This window comes from Otolemur garnettii, unplaced genomic scaffold (assembly GCF_000181295.1).
Source record: "Otolemur garnettii isolate 467f Iridium unplaced genomic scaffold, OtoGar3 scaffold00006, whole genome shotgun sequence".
NCBI classification, from domain to species: Eukaryota; Metazoa; Chordata; class Mammalia; order Primates; family Galagidae; genus Otolemur; species Otolemur garnettii.
The window spans coordinates 28,205,268-28,219,641 of NW_003852401.1; the positions used below are offsets into that span (position 1 = coordinate 28,205,268).

General features: G+C 38.7%; 1 protein-coding gene across 2 annotated transcripts in view; it reads left to right on the forward strand.

The window, feature by feature from the left end:
* Positions 1-14,166, forward strand: part of MAMDC2 (MAM domain containing 2) — a 167,048-nt gene extending 152,882 nt beyond the window's left edge. For both annotated transcript variants that reach the window (XR_001161818.1, XM_003782936.2), the window contains exons 12-14: positions 8,471-8,730; positions 12,946-13,030; positions 13,167-14,166. Coding sequence is in view for 1 of the 2 variants with exons in the window: in XM_003782936.2 (XP_003782984.1) it covers positions 8,471-8,730; positions 12,946-13,030; positions 13,167-13,231 (410 nt within the window). In the remaining variant the exon portion in view is untranslated. The remainder of the gene's footprint in view (positions 1-8,470; positions 8,731-12,945; positions 13,031-13,166) is intronic.
* The last annotated feature ends 208 nt before the right edge of the window (positions 14,167-14,374 follow it).

Consider the following 14,374-nt stretch of genomic DNA (forward strand, 5'->3'; position numbering starts at 1 on the left):
TTGCTTTAGCTTCTCAACCAGGTCATCATTCAAGACCACATACACCTGCCTGGGATTTGATCAGATTCTACCAGCAGTTCGTGCACACCCTGATCTGAACATAGTGTAGTACTAGAAACTATTCATTCCTCCTAATGCAGTAACAGTCATCAAATCTGCAATTGATTGATTAAAACCAGAAACTGTGAATACTGGAAGAACTTACGAAGTGAAATTGTGAATGATTTTTGAGGCTTTATGTGGGAGGGATGGAGAAGTTAGGACAATCATTCACATAGCAAGACAGATTGGTGGAGGACTTGCCAATGCACTTGATGAAGAAATGGACAAACGTATCAACGGCTATCAAAATTATTAACCAATGGCTCGGCGCCTATAGCTCAACCGGCTAAGGCGCCAGCCACGTACACCTAAGGTGGCGGGGTTCGAATCCCCAGCCCGGACCCGCCAAACAACAATGACGGCTGCAACCAAAAAAATAGCCGGGTGTTGTGGCGGGCGCCTGTGGTCCCAGCTACTTGGGAGGCGGAGGCGGGAGACTCGCTTGAGCCCAGGAGTTGGAGGTTGCTGTGAGCTGTAATGCCACGGCACTCTACCCAGGGGGACAGCTTGAGGCTCTGTCTCAAAAAAAAAAAAAAAAAAATTATTAACCAATGAGAAATCAGAAGAATTTGTTATCTACAGAAGAAGAGGACAATGAAGAGAAAGACGCAGAACTAGCAATGTAGACGTTACTGAAATTTGCCTGTTTCACGCTGCACTGATATTAAAGGACAACATTACAGAATGCAACCTCAGATGAAATGCAGCATCATAGTCACCAGTATGATCACCTCTGTAGCAACACTTGGATGAGTTAAAAAGAAAGAGACAACAGCTCCTGATTACAATGTTCTTCCAAAAAGTTTTTTGGGAAATAAAACCTTCCACTACTGGGGATCTCTAACCAACCACATCATCTGTTCCTGCATCCAACCATCCTGGTTTTCGTGGCTTGATGGTCCAGGATCACCTGAAGCAGATAACCCTGATATAGCTTCAGAAGGTTGATCATAGCCTACGTCATTCACCCCACTTCATCTAATCATGTAGACATTTCGTCATGTTACATCATCACATGAGGAAGGATAAGTGTGGTACAATAAGAAATACTGAGAAAGAGAGAGACTACATTTCCATAACTTTCATTAAAGTATAAAATATAAAGTATATTGTTACAAGTTGTCCTGTTTTAATATTAGTTATTGTTGTTAATCTCTTACTGTGCCTAATTTATAAATTAAAATTTACCATAGATACATATATATAGGAAAAACCATAGTGTAAGTAGTATATCTAGGGCTCAGTACTATCCATAATTTCAGGCATCCACTGAGGGTCTTGGAACGTGTCCCTCCCCCACATAAGGGGAGACTACGGTATCTGCAAGATAATAAAGACAAGTCTCAACCAAGTCCCCAAGGTTTTATTGGCTGTTGCAATCTTATTAACATTTGTACAATATAGTGCTGTCAGAATTCTTTGTAAACATGGAGTTGATCTGCAGTTTATGGAGATTTTGTAGCCAAATGATACTGTAATAAATAAATCAACACATAACTATCCAGTTTAGTGAAAAAATGCTATCAATTGTAACATTTCCTAGCTCTCTGAGTCCCCCATGAATAGATTCAAAGTCATTTAGTCCTCCCTCCCCCGTCCTACTACATCCCAGAAAAGCAGCGCCGCACCATTTCTGAACAATTAACAGAGAAAGGAACACCAGCAGTTTCTTTTGTGGTACAGTTCAGTGTTCCAATAACTCTTTCTTATTTCTGGCAATTAAATTATCTTCCAGAGTGCTGCTAAATAAAGATCGAGGTTGTCTTCATTTCCAAGAACACCCCCTTCTTGTGTGACTAAAATATCAGTAATATGTTAAAATATCAAATAATAAAAATCATTTATAAAAATATGCTTTTAGACAAAAGAAAATCAACACTTTGTACTAGATGTGTTAGTTACAGTCTATTTCAAGTGATTGTCTTTAAGAATTTTGGTAGCTGACAGCCAGACATGTTTATAATGCTACTCAACTAGTTTGTAACCATCTAAGGAATTAGCTTCAGATTATTAAAATCTCTCCATAGCAAGACCTTGTCTCTAAAAAAAATGTTTGTAGATTAGCCATGTGTGGTGGTGCACCCTGTTAGTCCCAGCCACTAGGGAGGCTGAGGCAGGAAGATCCCTTGAGCCCAGGAATTGGAGGCTGTGGTGAGCTATTATCAAGCCATTGCACTCCAGCCTGGGCTACAGAGCAAGACCCTGTCTCTACAGAAAAAGAAAAAAAAAGACAAAACAAAGACACACACACACAAACTCCACTGTCCTTCAATCTCTCTGTAATTTATTTGATTAAGTTACTTTCTGATACGGTCAGATCCTACTTACACAGAGAAGGCTCCCATGACAAGCTTTTATTTAAAAAAAATTATGGTAAAATACACCTAATATAAAATCATCTGTATTAACCATTTTTAAGTGTATCATTCAGGGCACTAAGTACATTCACTTCATTGTGCAGTCATCACCATCATCCATCTCCAGAGCAGTTTCTCATTTCCCGACACCTAAACTCCACACCCATTAAACAATGCCTTTAATAATGCAATTAAATAATGCCTCATTTATGACATGCTTTTAAAATGACTGAAAAGTAGAGCAGTTTTAGACAGGTATCTTTAGCATCTTTTTCTTCCGAAAGTACTAATGTCTTTTTGCCCTGGTTTCTAAGAGCCCTCTTCCAGTTTGCTGAAAGCAGCTCGCTGCTCATTCAACACTGCTGCTTCCCGCAGGCGCCCGGGCTCCTTCCCCGCCCGGCGACGGGAGGAACAGCTGCTGCACAGTTCAGAATCACGGATAGGTTAGGTTGTGTGTGTGTGTGTGTGTCTCAGCACATCACAGTTGCTGTGCAGAGAACAGATGGGACCCTGATCTCCCAGTAGATCCATTGGAACCCCCGTTTTGAATGTTAAACAATGACCCACAGAGAGAAAGTAATTTGTTTTCTGCAGTTAATAATCCCTTCCGCAGACTGGAATCTTTCATGCGCAAGAACATGTGAGCTGGTCTGAAGCCTTAGTGCGGGGGCTTCCTGGCTCCCATCCAGAGCCTTTGTTTGCTAAGACAGACGGTGCTGGGAGCTGTAATGTGGCAAAACTTGTCAACACATGGGGCTTTTCTCAGCTTTCCAAACACATGTGAGGCAGCCTGGCTCTCCATGAAGCTCTGATCTTTTCTAGGGAAAGGAAGTATCCTTTGCAAGAAGAAAAAATATTTTTAGTGAAGAGGAATAATTGGTTTGTGTACCAGAAGGGTAAATTCTGATTTGTTGATAAATTTGTTGAAGTTATTATTCTTTTAGATATAGATGTTGGTCTACCTAGCTCTAAATCTATATTGCCTTATGTATTATACATACAGCAGTCCCCTCTTACACAGATTCTCTTTCTGTGGTTTCAATAATCCTTAGTCAACAAGTCTAAAAACAGTAAATGGAATATTCTAGAAATAAACAATTTATAAATTTTAAATTATGTACCATTTTGAATATTATTATACTTGTTCTACTTTATTATTAGTTATTGTTATTAATCTTTTACTGTGGCTAATTTGCAAATTCAACTTTATAATAGATATGTATGCATAGGAGCAAACATCATCATAGACAGGGTGGCTATAAAGTCTGTGTACAATTTAAAATTACATGTTATTTTAAATTGCACAGGAACTTTATGGCATCCTGTATATAGGGTTCAAAACTATCCACAGTTTCAGGTACCTGCTAGGTGCCTAAAGCCCCCACCTCCCCTCCCCAAACAAAAGGCCTACCTGGCCCCACCCTAAGAGTTCTGCCAGAAAGACCCCAGCCCACCAAGGCCTTCTTGCAACCTGTGGAATCTCTCTCCCCCTATGCCCAGTATAAAAACTAGCCCCCAACCACGCTCAGTGGGGATACTATCTTTGCACTGCCCAGACAGATCACCCTCTGCTTTTTCAAAGCTGACCTAACCGTCTCTTCTGCTTCGATTTTATCTCTGGATGCAATTGTTTATACCTTTCAGCACCCACTGGGGGTCTAGGAAATGCATAACCCGAGGATGGGGGGGACTACTGTAATGTGTGCTCAAAATACAAACTATATCCTGAAGGATATTTGCAAGGCCAAAATTACTCAAGAAAAGTAGACTAGTAGACTGGTGTCATTACCCTAGATCAGTGGTTCTCAACCTTCCTAATGCTGCAGCACTTTAATATAGTTCCTGAGTGTCACGACCCACAGGTTGAGAACCGCTGCCCTAGATATTATGGCTATCTTCCAAAAGCAGCATACTTACAGGTCAAATAACATAGGAGATTACTTTTTATACTTCATAGTGCTAACCATAAAACTTTCTGGAACCAGAAACCTTAGCTAATAGTGTCAGTTTAACACCCAAGATCCAGAGGTGCCTGAACTGAAAGCATAGTACAATGAAAGTTCCTTTCATTGCTGAATGCGTAAAACCCCCAGTGCTTCTTGGGTAGCAATTTTCTTGCCAGTGCAAGAATCAAGGTAATAAAGTCAAAGAATTATCATATGGGTGCTCATTTAAAAGAAATACATCAGATGCTATGTTACTAATTTGAGAGTCATTTTCTCAGACTTGGATTTTTCTATTTTGCTTTGGAGCATCCTAGTCAAGGATACAACTTATTGCCAAGAACCTCAGCCATTTGGAGTAATTTTGGTGGAGCCATGTGCTCTAGAAATGGCCAAGCTAGTTTGTGCTTAGACAATGCATTTACTTAATGCATTTACTTAACTAAATAAATATTTATTGAGCATCTATATTCCAAGCACTCTTCTAGGACCTGGGGACATGGCAACGATCTAAATAAGGAAGAACATCTGGCTTTGTGAAATCTACAGGAGAGATACAAACATAAAAAATAAGAAACTTACATAGTATGTTAAGAGGTGATTAAATGCAATGGGAAAAATAATAAATTAGAATACAAGGGCATCCAATTTTTTTTCCTTGCTGCTGCACATTGGAAGAAGAAGAGTTGTCTCGGGCCACACATTAAATACACAAACACCAATGAAAGCTGAAGAGCAAAAAAAAAGTCTGTGCATAATTTTCACAATATCCAACACCACACATAAGCAAAACAGGCCTCAAATAATCTGCATGTGGCTGGCAGGCTGCAGGTTAGACACTCCTGAAGGAACTAAAGAGTATCAGAGGAGGGGAGTTGCAATTTGAAAGGATGTAGTCAGAATAGGTCTAATAGAAAAGGTAACATTTGACCAAAGCCTTAAAAGAGGTAAAAGAGTGAGACCAGAGAATACCTGGGAGAGAAACCAGGATTAGCAAGTGCAAAGGCCCTAAGATAGCATCATACCTATCATACTACAGCAACAACACAGAGGCCAGAGTGATGCATATTTTTTTTGCTCTTCAGTTTTCGTTGGTGTTTGTGTAGCTGAGCAACACAGGATGGGTGAGGAGAAAGGTAGTAGGGACCAGATAGGTATAAGAGAATGCTGGGAAATTACATAAGGTCCTAGGACAATGACAAGGGCTCCAGGTTTTACTCTGAAATGCTGAGTTAATGGAAGTTTTAAACAAAGGAGTGGTAAGATTTTGCTTTTGTTTTTAGAAGATTCACTATGGATACAATGTAGGAATTAGATTGTAGGGCAAGGGTAGAAGCAGACTGACTAATTGGGAAGCTGGTGCATAATCCAAGTGAAAAATGATAGCAGCTCAGAGTGGCAACAGTGGAGTGGTGCGAGAGAAGTGACTGGATTCTGGATATGTAGAGCAAATGGGAATTCCTGATGGCCTGGATGTGGAGAGTGAGAGAAGGGGAGAAGTAACACATGAGTCCCTGGGCAACTGGGCTGTTAGTGCGCTTGCAGGTGTGTAGGTAAGAAAGTAATTCTGAAAGTCAGGGTTGAATCTACTCTGTCCAAAACTACTATAGTGCAAAAATGACAGGGACCGGAAAATGACCATTGGGCTTTGGTGATGAGGACATCATTGGTAAGCACTCCAGAACACTGACAAATTTTCTCTTTATATTTTAAAGTAGATTATGGGGAAATTGACAGCTATGCCACTTCCGTTTAGCATGTCTCTGGATCAAACTACTGCCAAAGAAATGAAAAATTGAAATTGGATGTCAAATGTTATGTACCAGATCCACTGCCATAATTTCAATTTCTTATGTAAGCCAGCTAGCCTTCTGATGTAACTTTACTTTTGAACAGGGCTTAAATGTATATAGTCTTTAGAGTACCCCAAGGATGTTTTAATTTCTACTTGCTCACTGTATCCAGGGATCCATCCATACCTATCAGAGGCTTTGTTGGCACTGTGGCTTGATTACAAGCAACCTGAAGTGACAGACACAAAACACTGCCCTTATTCTTCTTCTCTGGGGTAGCATCATTCCTAAAGATGTGACTAGTTGATGGAGGCCACACCCCAGGAGTTGAATAGCCCAGTTTTTCAGGGTTAAAACTTTACAGAGTAAAACGCTAGGGGAAGGGATTGTACAATGTACACAATTTAATAAGACCTGTGATGCCTTCTCCTACCCTTTTAACAGGCCTGCAGGACTCTTTGTATCTGTGTTTGTGAAAACAGGGAAAAAAAGAAGGAATGCCTTGGAGGTGCAATCAATTCTTGTTGCAATATCTCAATTGCCATATTTTGAGAAATGATTATAGTTCACTGATTAAACTTCAAGCTGTAAAGAAAGATACTTAGGAAATATTTCATTTGCATGTCTTATTTGGGATCTCTTTATTTTTCCCCTCAACTTGACCATTAATTTCTACTTGAAATAATGAAACATGATACTTTGTAAAGACTATTTTCATATCACATATGTAAAAAAAAATTACCAAACGTTTTAGTTAGCTTAGTCTACCATAATAAAATATCATAGACTGGGTGGCTTAAACAACAGAAGTTATCTCTTACAGTTCTGGAGGCTGGGAAGCCCAAGGTCAAGGTGATAGCTGTTTTGGGTCCTGGTGAGAGCTCTTTCTGGCTTGCAGAGAGCCACAGTCTCACAGTGTGCATACATGGACTTTTTGTGATATATGCATACAGGATGGGAGGGAGGGAGGGAGGGAGGGAGGGAGAGAGAGAGAAAGCTTTCTGGTAAATCTTATAAGGGCACCAATACCATCATGAGGGCCCCATCCTCATGACCTCATCTAATTCTAATTATTTCCCAAAGGACCCATTTAGGGTTTCCACATAAAAATTTTGGGTAACACAAACATCCAACCCAAATATGAACATAACACCAAACAATGCAATGAAATTGCATGCAAATGTTTTCTGTGGATTTTATTTTTCAAACACAAGTGATCAAAATTTTCAATCAAATGATCAGAGGTTAAGAACTATTGATGGAGAGTTCAGGACCTTTTTAAAAATGGACCTCAACTGCACAGAATTATACTACTGATGCATTACTTTAGAAAAGATCTCTTTAATCACTATTCATTTATACCTTGATTTCAGTGACATGATGACAATTGTTTAATATCAGCTGGCTATCTTTGGAGACAGGGTGCTGATTTGCATTCATGTCCTATTTTTGTGGTGTAAATACTTTTATCATGGCCCATTCATAAATGGGCTTCATAAATGAAGTCACTTGGAGCTGAGAAAGGATATATACAATTGACTCCTGGGAGCCAGTAGAAGCTGTCTGCATCACACCATTGTCTTATATGCATGCAAACTAATCTCTCTGCCTGAAACCAGCAAATTAAAAAATAATAATAAAATAAAATTACAAAAGGGAACTAGGAAGGCAATTTTAAAATGTTACAGATTAGAATATGTTTTCAAAACTAAAAAAAGTGATAGGAAAAATTTTAGGAAGTGAGCAGGACAGAAAATTAATATTTGAATTTGTATTACATGCAGGCATATGTCATAGATCCTTTAATTCTCACAACTCTGCAACATAGGTATTGTCGACCTTTATTGTAAGATGTTGAATATAAATTCAGAGAAGATCGTTCATTAGACCAGGATAATGAAGACAACAAGTATTCGAGTCGAGACTTGAACCCAGATCTTCATGACTACAAAAGCCAGGCCCTTTCCCTTAAACAAATGCCTGGCAGCTTCGGAATATTATCCATGAATTACTAAGATAACTTCTGATGTGTGTGTAGGGGGAGGTATTGGCTTTTTGGGCACTCACCCTATTTCCCAGGCAAAAGTGCCAAGGCTTTTAGCCCAGCTCATGGCAACCTTAAACTCCTGGGCTCAAGAGATCTTCATGCCTCAGTCTCCTGAGTAGTACTCCTCAGTGCTACAGTCAAATCAACCACGTTTCCAGGAACACTGTGAAAGAAGAAAATATAATGTGTGTCCTTTTTAACAACACCTGCTTTTGCATTTCTCTCAAGGCTACTACATGTACATTGAGGCCTCCCACATGGTGTATGGACAAAAGGCTCGCCTCTCATCAGGGGCTCTTAGAGGGGTCTCCGGAAAACACTGCTTGACCTTTTTCTACCACATGTATGGAGCGGGGACTGGTGTGCTGAATGTTTACTTGAAAAAAGAGGAAGACAGTGAAGAGTCTCTCTTGTGGAGAAGAAAAGGTGAACAGAGCATTTCCTGGCTACGAGCACTGATTGAATACAGCTGTGAGAGGCAACACCAGGTAAGACGAGAGATGAGAATCGGGCGATGGAAAACATGTGTATAAGCTTCTGTTGTTCCTTTTTTCTTGCTACCAAAGACAGTATGGTTCTTTTTCAGGGTCAGAGATAAAGGGAGGATTAAGAATAAACATAATTAGTCTATATATTGATTAAATCTAAACAGTGAATAAGGAATTAAATAGGGAGAGAACGCCTCAGGAATTTAGGTAGAGAGTGATTTTTTTTTGGCAATTCAGTGATGAAAGTCTATCTATTTTTGTCTTGATACATTATGGGTGTCAGATATTTCTATATATCTTCAAACTCTCCAGAACAAAGTCTGCCTTTCTTCTAAATATGGAAGTATCTAATTTGTTTTTACAACTGTGTCTTTTACTCATCGTTACCCACATGCATGTAAGGGCTGTGGTTTTAAGCCTATATTTAACAGTGTATATGGTCTACTCCAAGGAGTAAGTTTGATTTTTTTTTGTTTGTTTGTTTGTTTTAAAACCTCTGCCCTCATTGCTGCATTGATGCAAAAGAAACTGAGAATCTTCTTTTTTAATTTTTTTTTTTATTAAATCGTAGCTGTGTACATTAATGCAATCGTGGGGTACAAAGTGCTAGTTTTACGCACAATCTGAAATGCTTTCATCAAACTGGTCAACATAGCCTTCACGGCATTTTCTAGGTGTAGAATATAAATGTCTTAACACAGTAACTAAGAAACGGAGAGTCTTGATACTAATCCTGACCCCCTCCCAGGGTCCTCTCATCTGCTATAGAAGAGACCATCCTATGCCCAGTCATAAGTAAATCTGGGCAGCCATAGGAAAAAGCTTTTTATAACAAATTCCAGTAGGTGGGGCCAATCTTGTCTGGACACCACCTGCCTGCCATGAACCAAAGCTCTAGAATAGTGTTTTTACTATGTCCCTCTCAGTAGAGCGCAGTGGCATCACAGCTCACAGCAACCTCAAACTCTTGGGCTTCAGCAGTTCTCTTGCCTCAGCCTCCCACGTAGCTGGGACTACAGGCACCTGCCACAATGCCCGGCTATTTTTTGGTTGTAGTTGCCATTGTTGTTTGGCAGGCCTGGGCTGGGTTTGAACTCACCAGCTCCAGCATACTTTTTATCTCACAGCACACTTGAACCTATAGTTAAACTTGCACAGCAGATTTAAATTATGTTGATTAAAAAAAAGAACAAAGAAAAAAAAGAATAGACTTAATAGTGCTTTGAACTACTTTTGAAAATAATTTAATTAATGCTCTTTAAAAATTTTCACAGCACACTTAAGATCCTCTCAGGGCACACCCGTGTGCCACGGCACACCAGTTGAAAATCACTGCTCTAGAAAGCTCTGGGGAGATAAACTTCGGATTCTTGACTGTTCTTGAAATTGATGTATAGAATTCTTAAGCATGACCTCCTACTAAAAACCTCGCTTCCTCCTCATGATTGTTTCTGGCTGATAAACCTCCTGGGCCTGCACTCCTCAGCTTTAACCACTGGCTACCTGGTCAAAGCCCAGATCTTCCTCAGAAGAGATATCTAAAACAAGGGATTTATTTTGCAATACTCAACAATCAGAAATAATTTTCAACAGACCTAAATGGGAAGGAATTTTAGAAGCTCAGGTGACCAGGTTGTATAGTGCCATCGAGGATGCAGCCTCGTTAAAAACTAGATGATAGAGGGAAAGATGTGCCACTACCTAAGAAAGTTTCATTATCTCAGTGTGGATAAACGGTCAAGAAATTTAGTAAAAAATAACAGCCCCAGGAGGGATTTTGATAGTGATTGAATGTCTCTTTACAAAAGAGAAGTAGATTGCCCAGAAACTTACTAATGTAATTTATTATTATTCAAGAGATAATAGATTAATTTTGTCAGGCTATTAGGGCACGCATATTTCTACCTTACTTAAATGTTCTCAAAGAGCGGTCCAGGTACCAGCACCATCAGCATATCTGAAATGCAAAACCTCAGGCCCTATATTAGAACTACTAAATCAGAAACTCTGGAGATTGCCGGGATCCCAGAAATCTGTTTTAATAAGCCTTCTAGGTGACTCTGATGCACCATAAAGATAGAGAATCTTTACAGTGCAGTAAATGAATCTAAACCTTTGGTGGTAGCACCAGAGTGTTAATGTTTTTTAAAACTCCCAAATGATGCTGATGCACAAGTGCTCTAAGGTTTGAGTTCTAGGGACAGGCAACTTCTCAGCCTCTAAGCTCTAGGCATCAGGCCCGTGGCCTTACACATACTAAACTTGCTGCATAGCTGGTCATTTGAAATGTTTTTTGAGTTCAGAATGTTGAGGCATCTGAGGTGGCAAGATCTTTGGGTGCTCAAGTTCATAGGTATCTCAGTAGACCTAAAGATTTATAGCTCATAGGAAAGAAAATTCCAGACCGTTCTCCTTGGCTTGGAATGGAAGAGACATGAATCTTCTCCTCTGGAATTGTGATTCCCTCAGGAATCACAAATAACGGCAGGCAGACCAGGCTGAGCCAGTTGCTCCAAAATGTCCTAGTGTCCAATAAAATGCAGGTACACTCACACACACATAGTTCAGCCATCTTCTATGTGCCAGGCACTTACAGTGCTAAGAGCTGTGCATAATTCTTTTGATCAACCTTCTTGCCTCAGCCTCCTGAGTAGCTGGGACTACAGGCACCCACCACCATGCCCAACTAGATTTTCTATTTTTAGTAGAGACAGGGGTCTTGCTCTTGCTCAGGCTGGTCTCAAACTGCTGAGCTCAAAGGAATTCAGCCTCCCAAAGTGTTAGGATTACAGGCATAAGCCACTGCATCCATCCAGGGTGAATGTTATAAATGCATAATCCACTGATTCAAATATCAGTCTCTTGGAGAAGCACTCTCACAGATATACACAGAAATAATGCTTTACCAGCGATCTGGGTAGCCTTTAACCAAGTCGAGCTGACACATAAAATTAAGCATCCCATGTTTTTTCCTTTGAATTTTTATTAATGGTGTTCTGCCATATGTTTGTCATTAAAGCTTCTTTGAGTCATTAATTTCATGTTAATGTATTAACTTATTAATTATTCAATTTATGTTCTTTGATTTAATTTGGGGGAAAGTTTAAAAGAAATTAGTTTAAGGACTTTATTTTTTATTGAATTTAAATCATAAACTAATCTAATGAAGAGTCATTTGCTCATAAAATGTGTAGAACAAATATATCTTGCGGGTAATTTTCATTACCCATGAGCCTCATCAGAGTATTTAGTAGTTTATTAACCGTTGTTGGGACAGCCTTAGAGCTGGTAACTATTTTTCCTAGAACCAGAATATGTGATCAGTTATTTTCTTCTCAGAATCTAAAGTTATGAAACTGATCCTTCATCTCCCTGGCTGTGTCTTTGATGCTGTGATACTTAACATATGTGAACCATTGTCTCTGGCAAAAGTAATTATTATGGCTTTCTGTTCATACGTGGATATTATCAGTCATACTAAACTTTTCCAGCTAGTACTAGTATCAAGGGTATATTTGTGGAGAGTAAGAAAGTTTAAGTTTCTAGACCCTCATTTTCATGGGCCCTATGGGTGCTGACAGATAGATGCTAGAGGTAGAGTGTTCTAGTTGGAAAGGGGACAGCAAGTCACCACCGGAAGGCATTTCTAGGTAAACATTTCTGGGAACTTGCCAAAAGAGATCTCAGAAAAAAGGGACCTGAATCTTCAAGACTCCTTTATGTTGAATCTCTTTAAATTCCAAATAAATATCCTCTTCAGTACCTAAATTTGAATTTGTAATTTTGTTTCGTTTTGTTTGAGACAGATTCTCACTATGTCACTCTTGGCAGAGTGCTGCGGCATCACAGCTCACAGCAACCTCAAACTCTTAGGCTTCAGCGATTCTCTTGCCTCAGCCTTCCAAGTAGCTGGGACTACAGGCACCTGCCACAGCGTCTGGCTATTTTTTGGTTGTAGTTGTCATTGTTGTTTGGCAGGCCTGGGCTGGTTTCAAACTCCCCAGCTCCAGTGTATGTGGCTGGCGCCCTAGCCACTGCGCTACAGGCGCCAAGCCTGAATTTGTAATTTTGTATCCTTTTTCCTTACCAAGAGCCCCCAAAACAATCTTAGATTCCAGTTCTCAAGAGCTTGCATATGCTTTGACCAGGATTGTTTTATCAGTATCAGATAGATAGTTTTATCTATCTCTAAATTAAAATTTCATTATTTTTTAGATAATTTTTGAAGCCATTCGAGGAGTATCAGTAAGAAGTGATATTGCCATTGATGATGTTAAATTTCAAGGGGGACCTTGTGCAGGTAATACTATTTTCTCCAGTTATATAAGCTTGAGTATAATGAATTTTGCAAAGCAGTCTCAAACTAAAAGAATGCAGATTAAATATTTTTTCTATAATAAAAATGCTATTATTGTGTATTTTTTATTTCCTGACAGAAATAGAAGATATAACTCAGCAATCATCAGGGTATTCTGAAGACTTAAATGAAATTGAGTACTAAGGAATGATCTGAATTGGATTAACTAAACAAAAACCATACCTCTCTTCAATCAAAATAAAACAAAACAAATGGATACTGGACTATCTTAACCATTTCATAAGTTATACACCAACTTCAGAGCACCCTTCTTCATGACTTTTGCAGAAAATACTGACTCAGGGCTTTTTTTTTTTTCTTTTTGCATATGACAACTGCTACTAGAAGTACAGGCTGGTAGTTTTGCATAGATCATTCATCTTTATTTTGGTAGCAGTTAAAAATACAAATGTACTACACTGTAGTCATTTTAACGTACGCAAAGAAAAGGCACAATCAAAATGAGATGTGCTCCTTTAAATCTGCATTCAGTGAATGTGTTGGGAGGAGAATAGGTCTTGTGGGTTTCCTTTTGAATTTCAAGTTATCATAAATATTTTTAAAGTAAATAACAAGGGGTATCAGTAATATCTGCAGAATGAATGCAGTTTATCATGGTAATCAGTTAGGCTGGGAAACTAAGTCTTTTTATGTTTTATTCATAGAAATAGAATATTAATCTTTAATATTTTCACCATATGTGACAACAAAGGCTCTTTCATGAATGTCCCAGGGTACGTCAGTATTAATTAATGCTGTATTACAAGGCAGTCCTACCTTCTTTTTTCTTCCTTGGAACTACCTTTGAAAGTTACTTTGTGCACATGGATAGAAATTGCACTCTTTTTTGTAAAGCAAGCTTGAAAAGGCTTATGTACACATACTTAGCAATTTTTATGAATTTGATAAATAATTTTACTGATTTTTATAATGTTTTAAGGTTTTAGGTAAAGAATTCAAACAGATATACTAAACTGCTTTGTATTTCCTTGTTAGAAAATTGTATATATATATTTGTGTGCTCAAACAGCTATTATGAAATTATAAAATTACTTAATAAAAGATCATTTGAAAATCTTTTCACTAGCATTTAGCTCATTTCTACATCATTTGTATTTATCAGAATATCTTCCCCTATGTCACTGCAGATTCTAATTTGAGTCTCCATTCTGTCACAACAGAATGCTTCTTAAGCCTTTTTATTAGTGTCATAGCCCTGCATTCATTGATACAATATTTATTTTTAAAGAGCACTTTATTTCCCATAAACAATCTCAACTTTCCCCC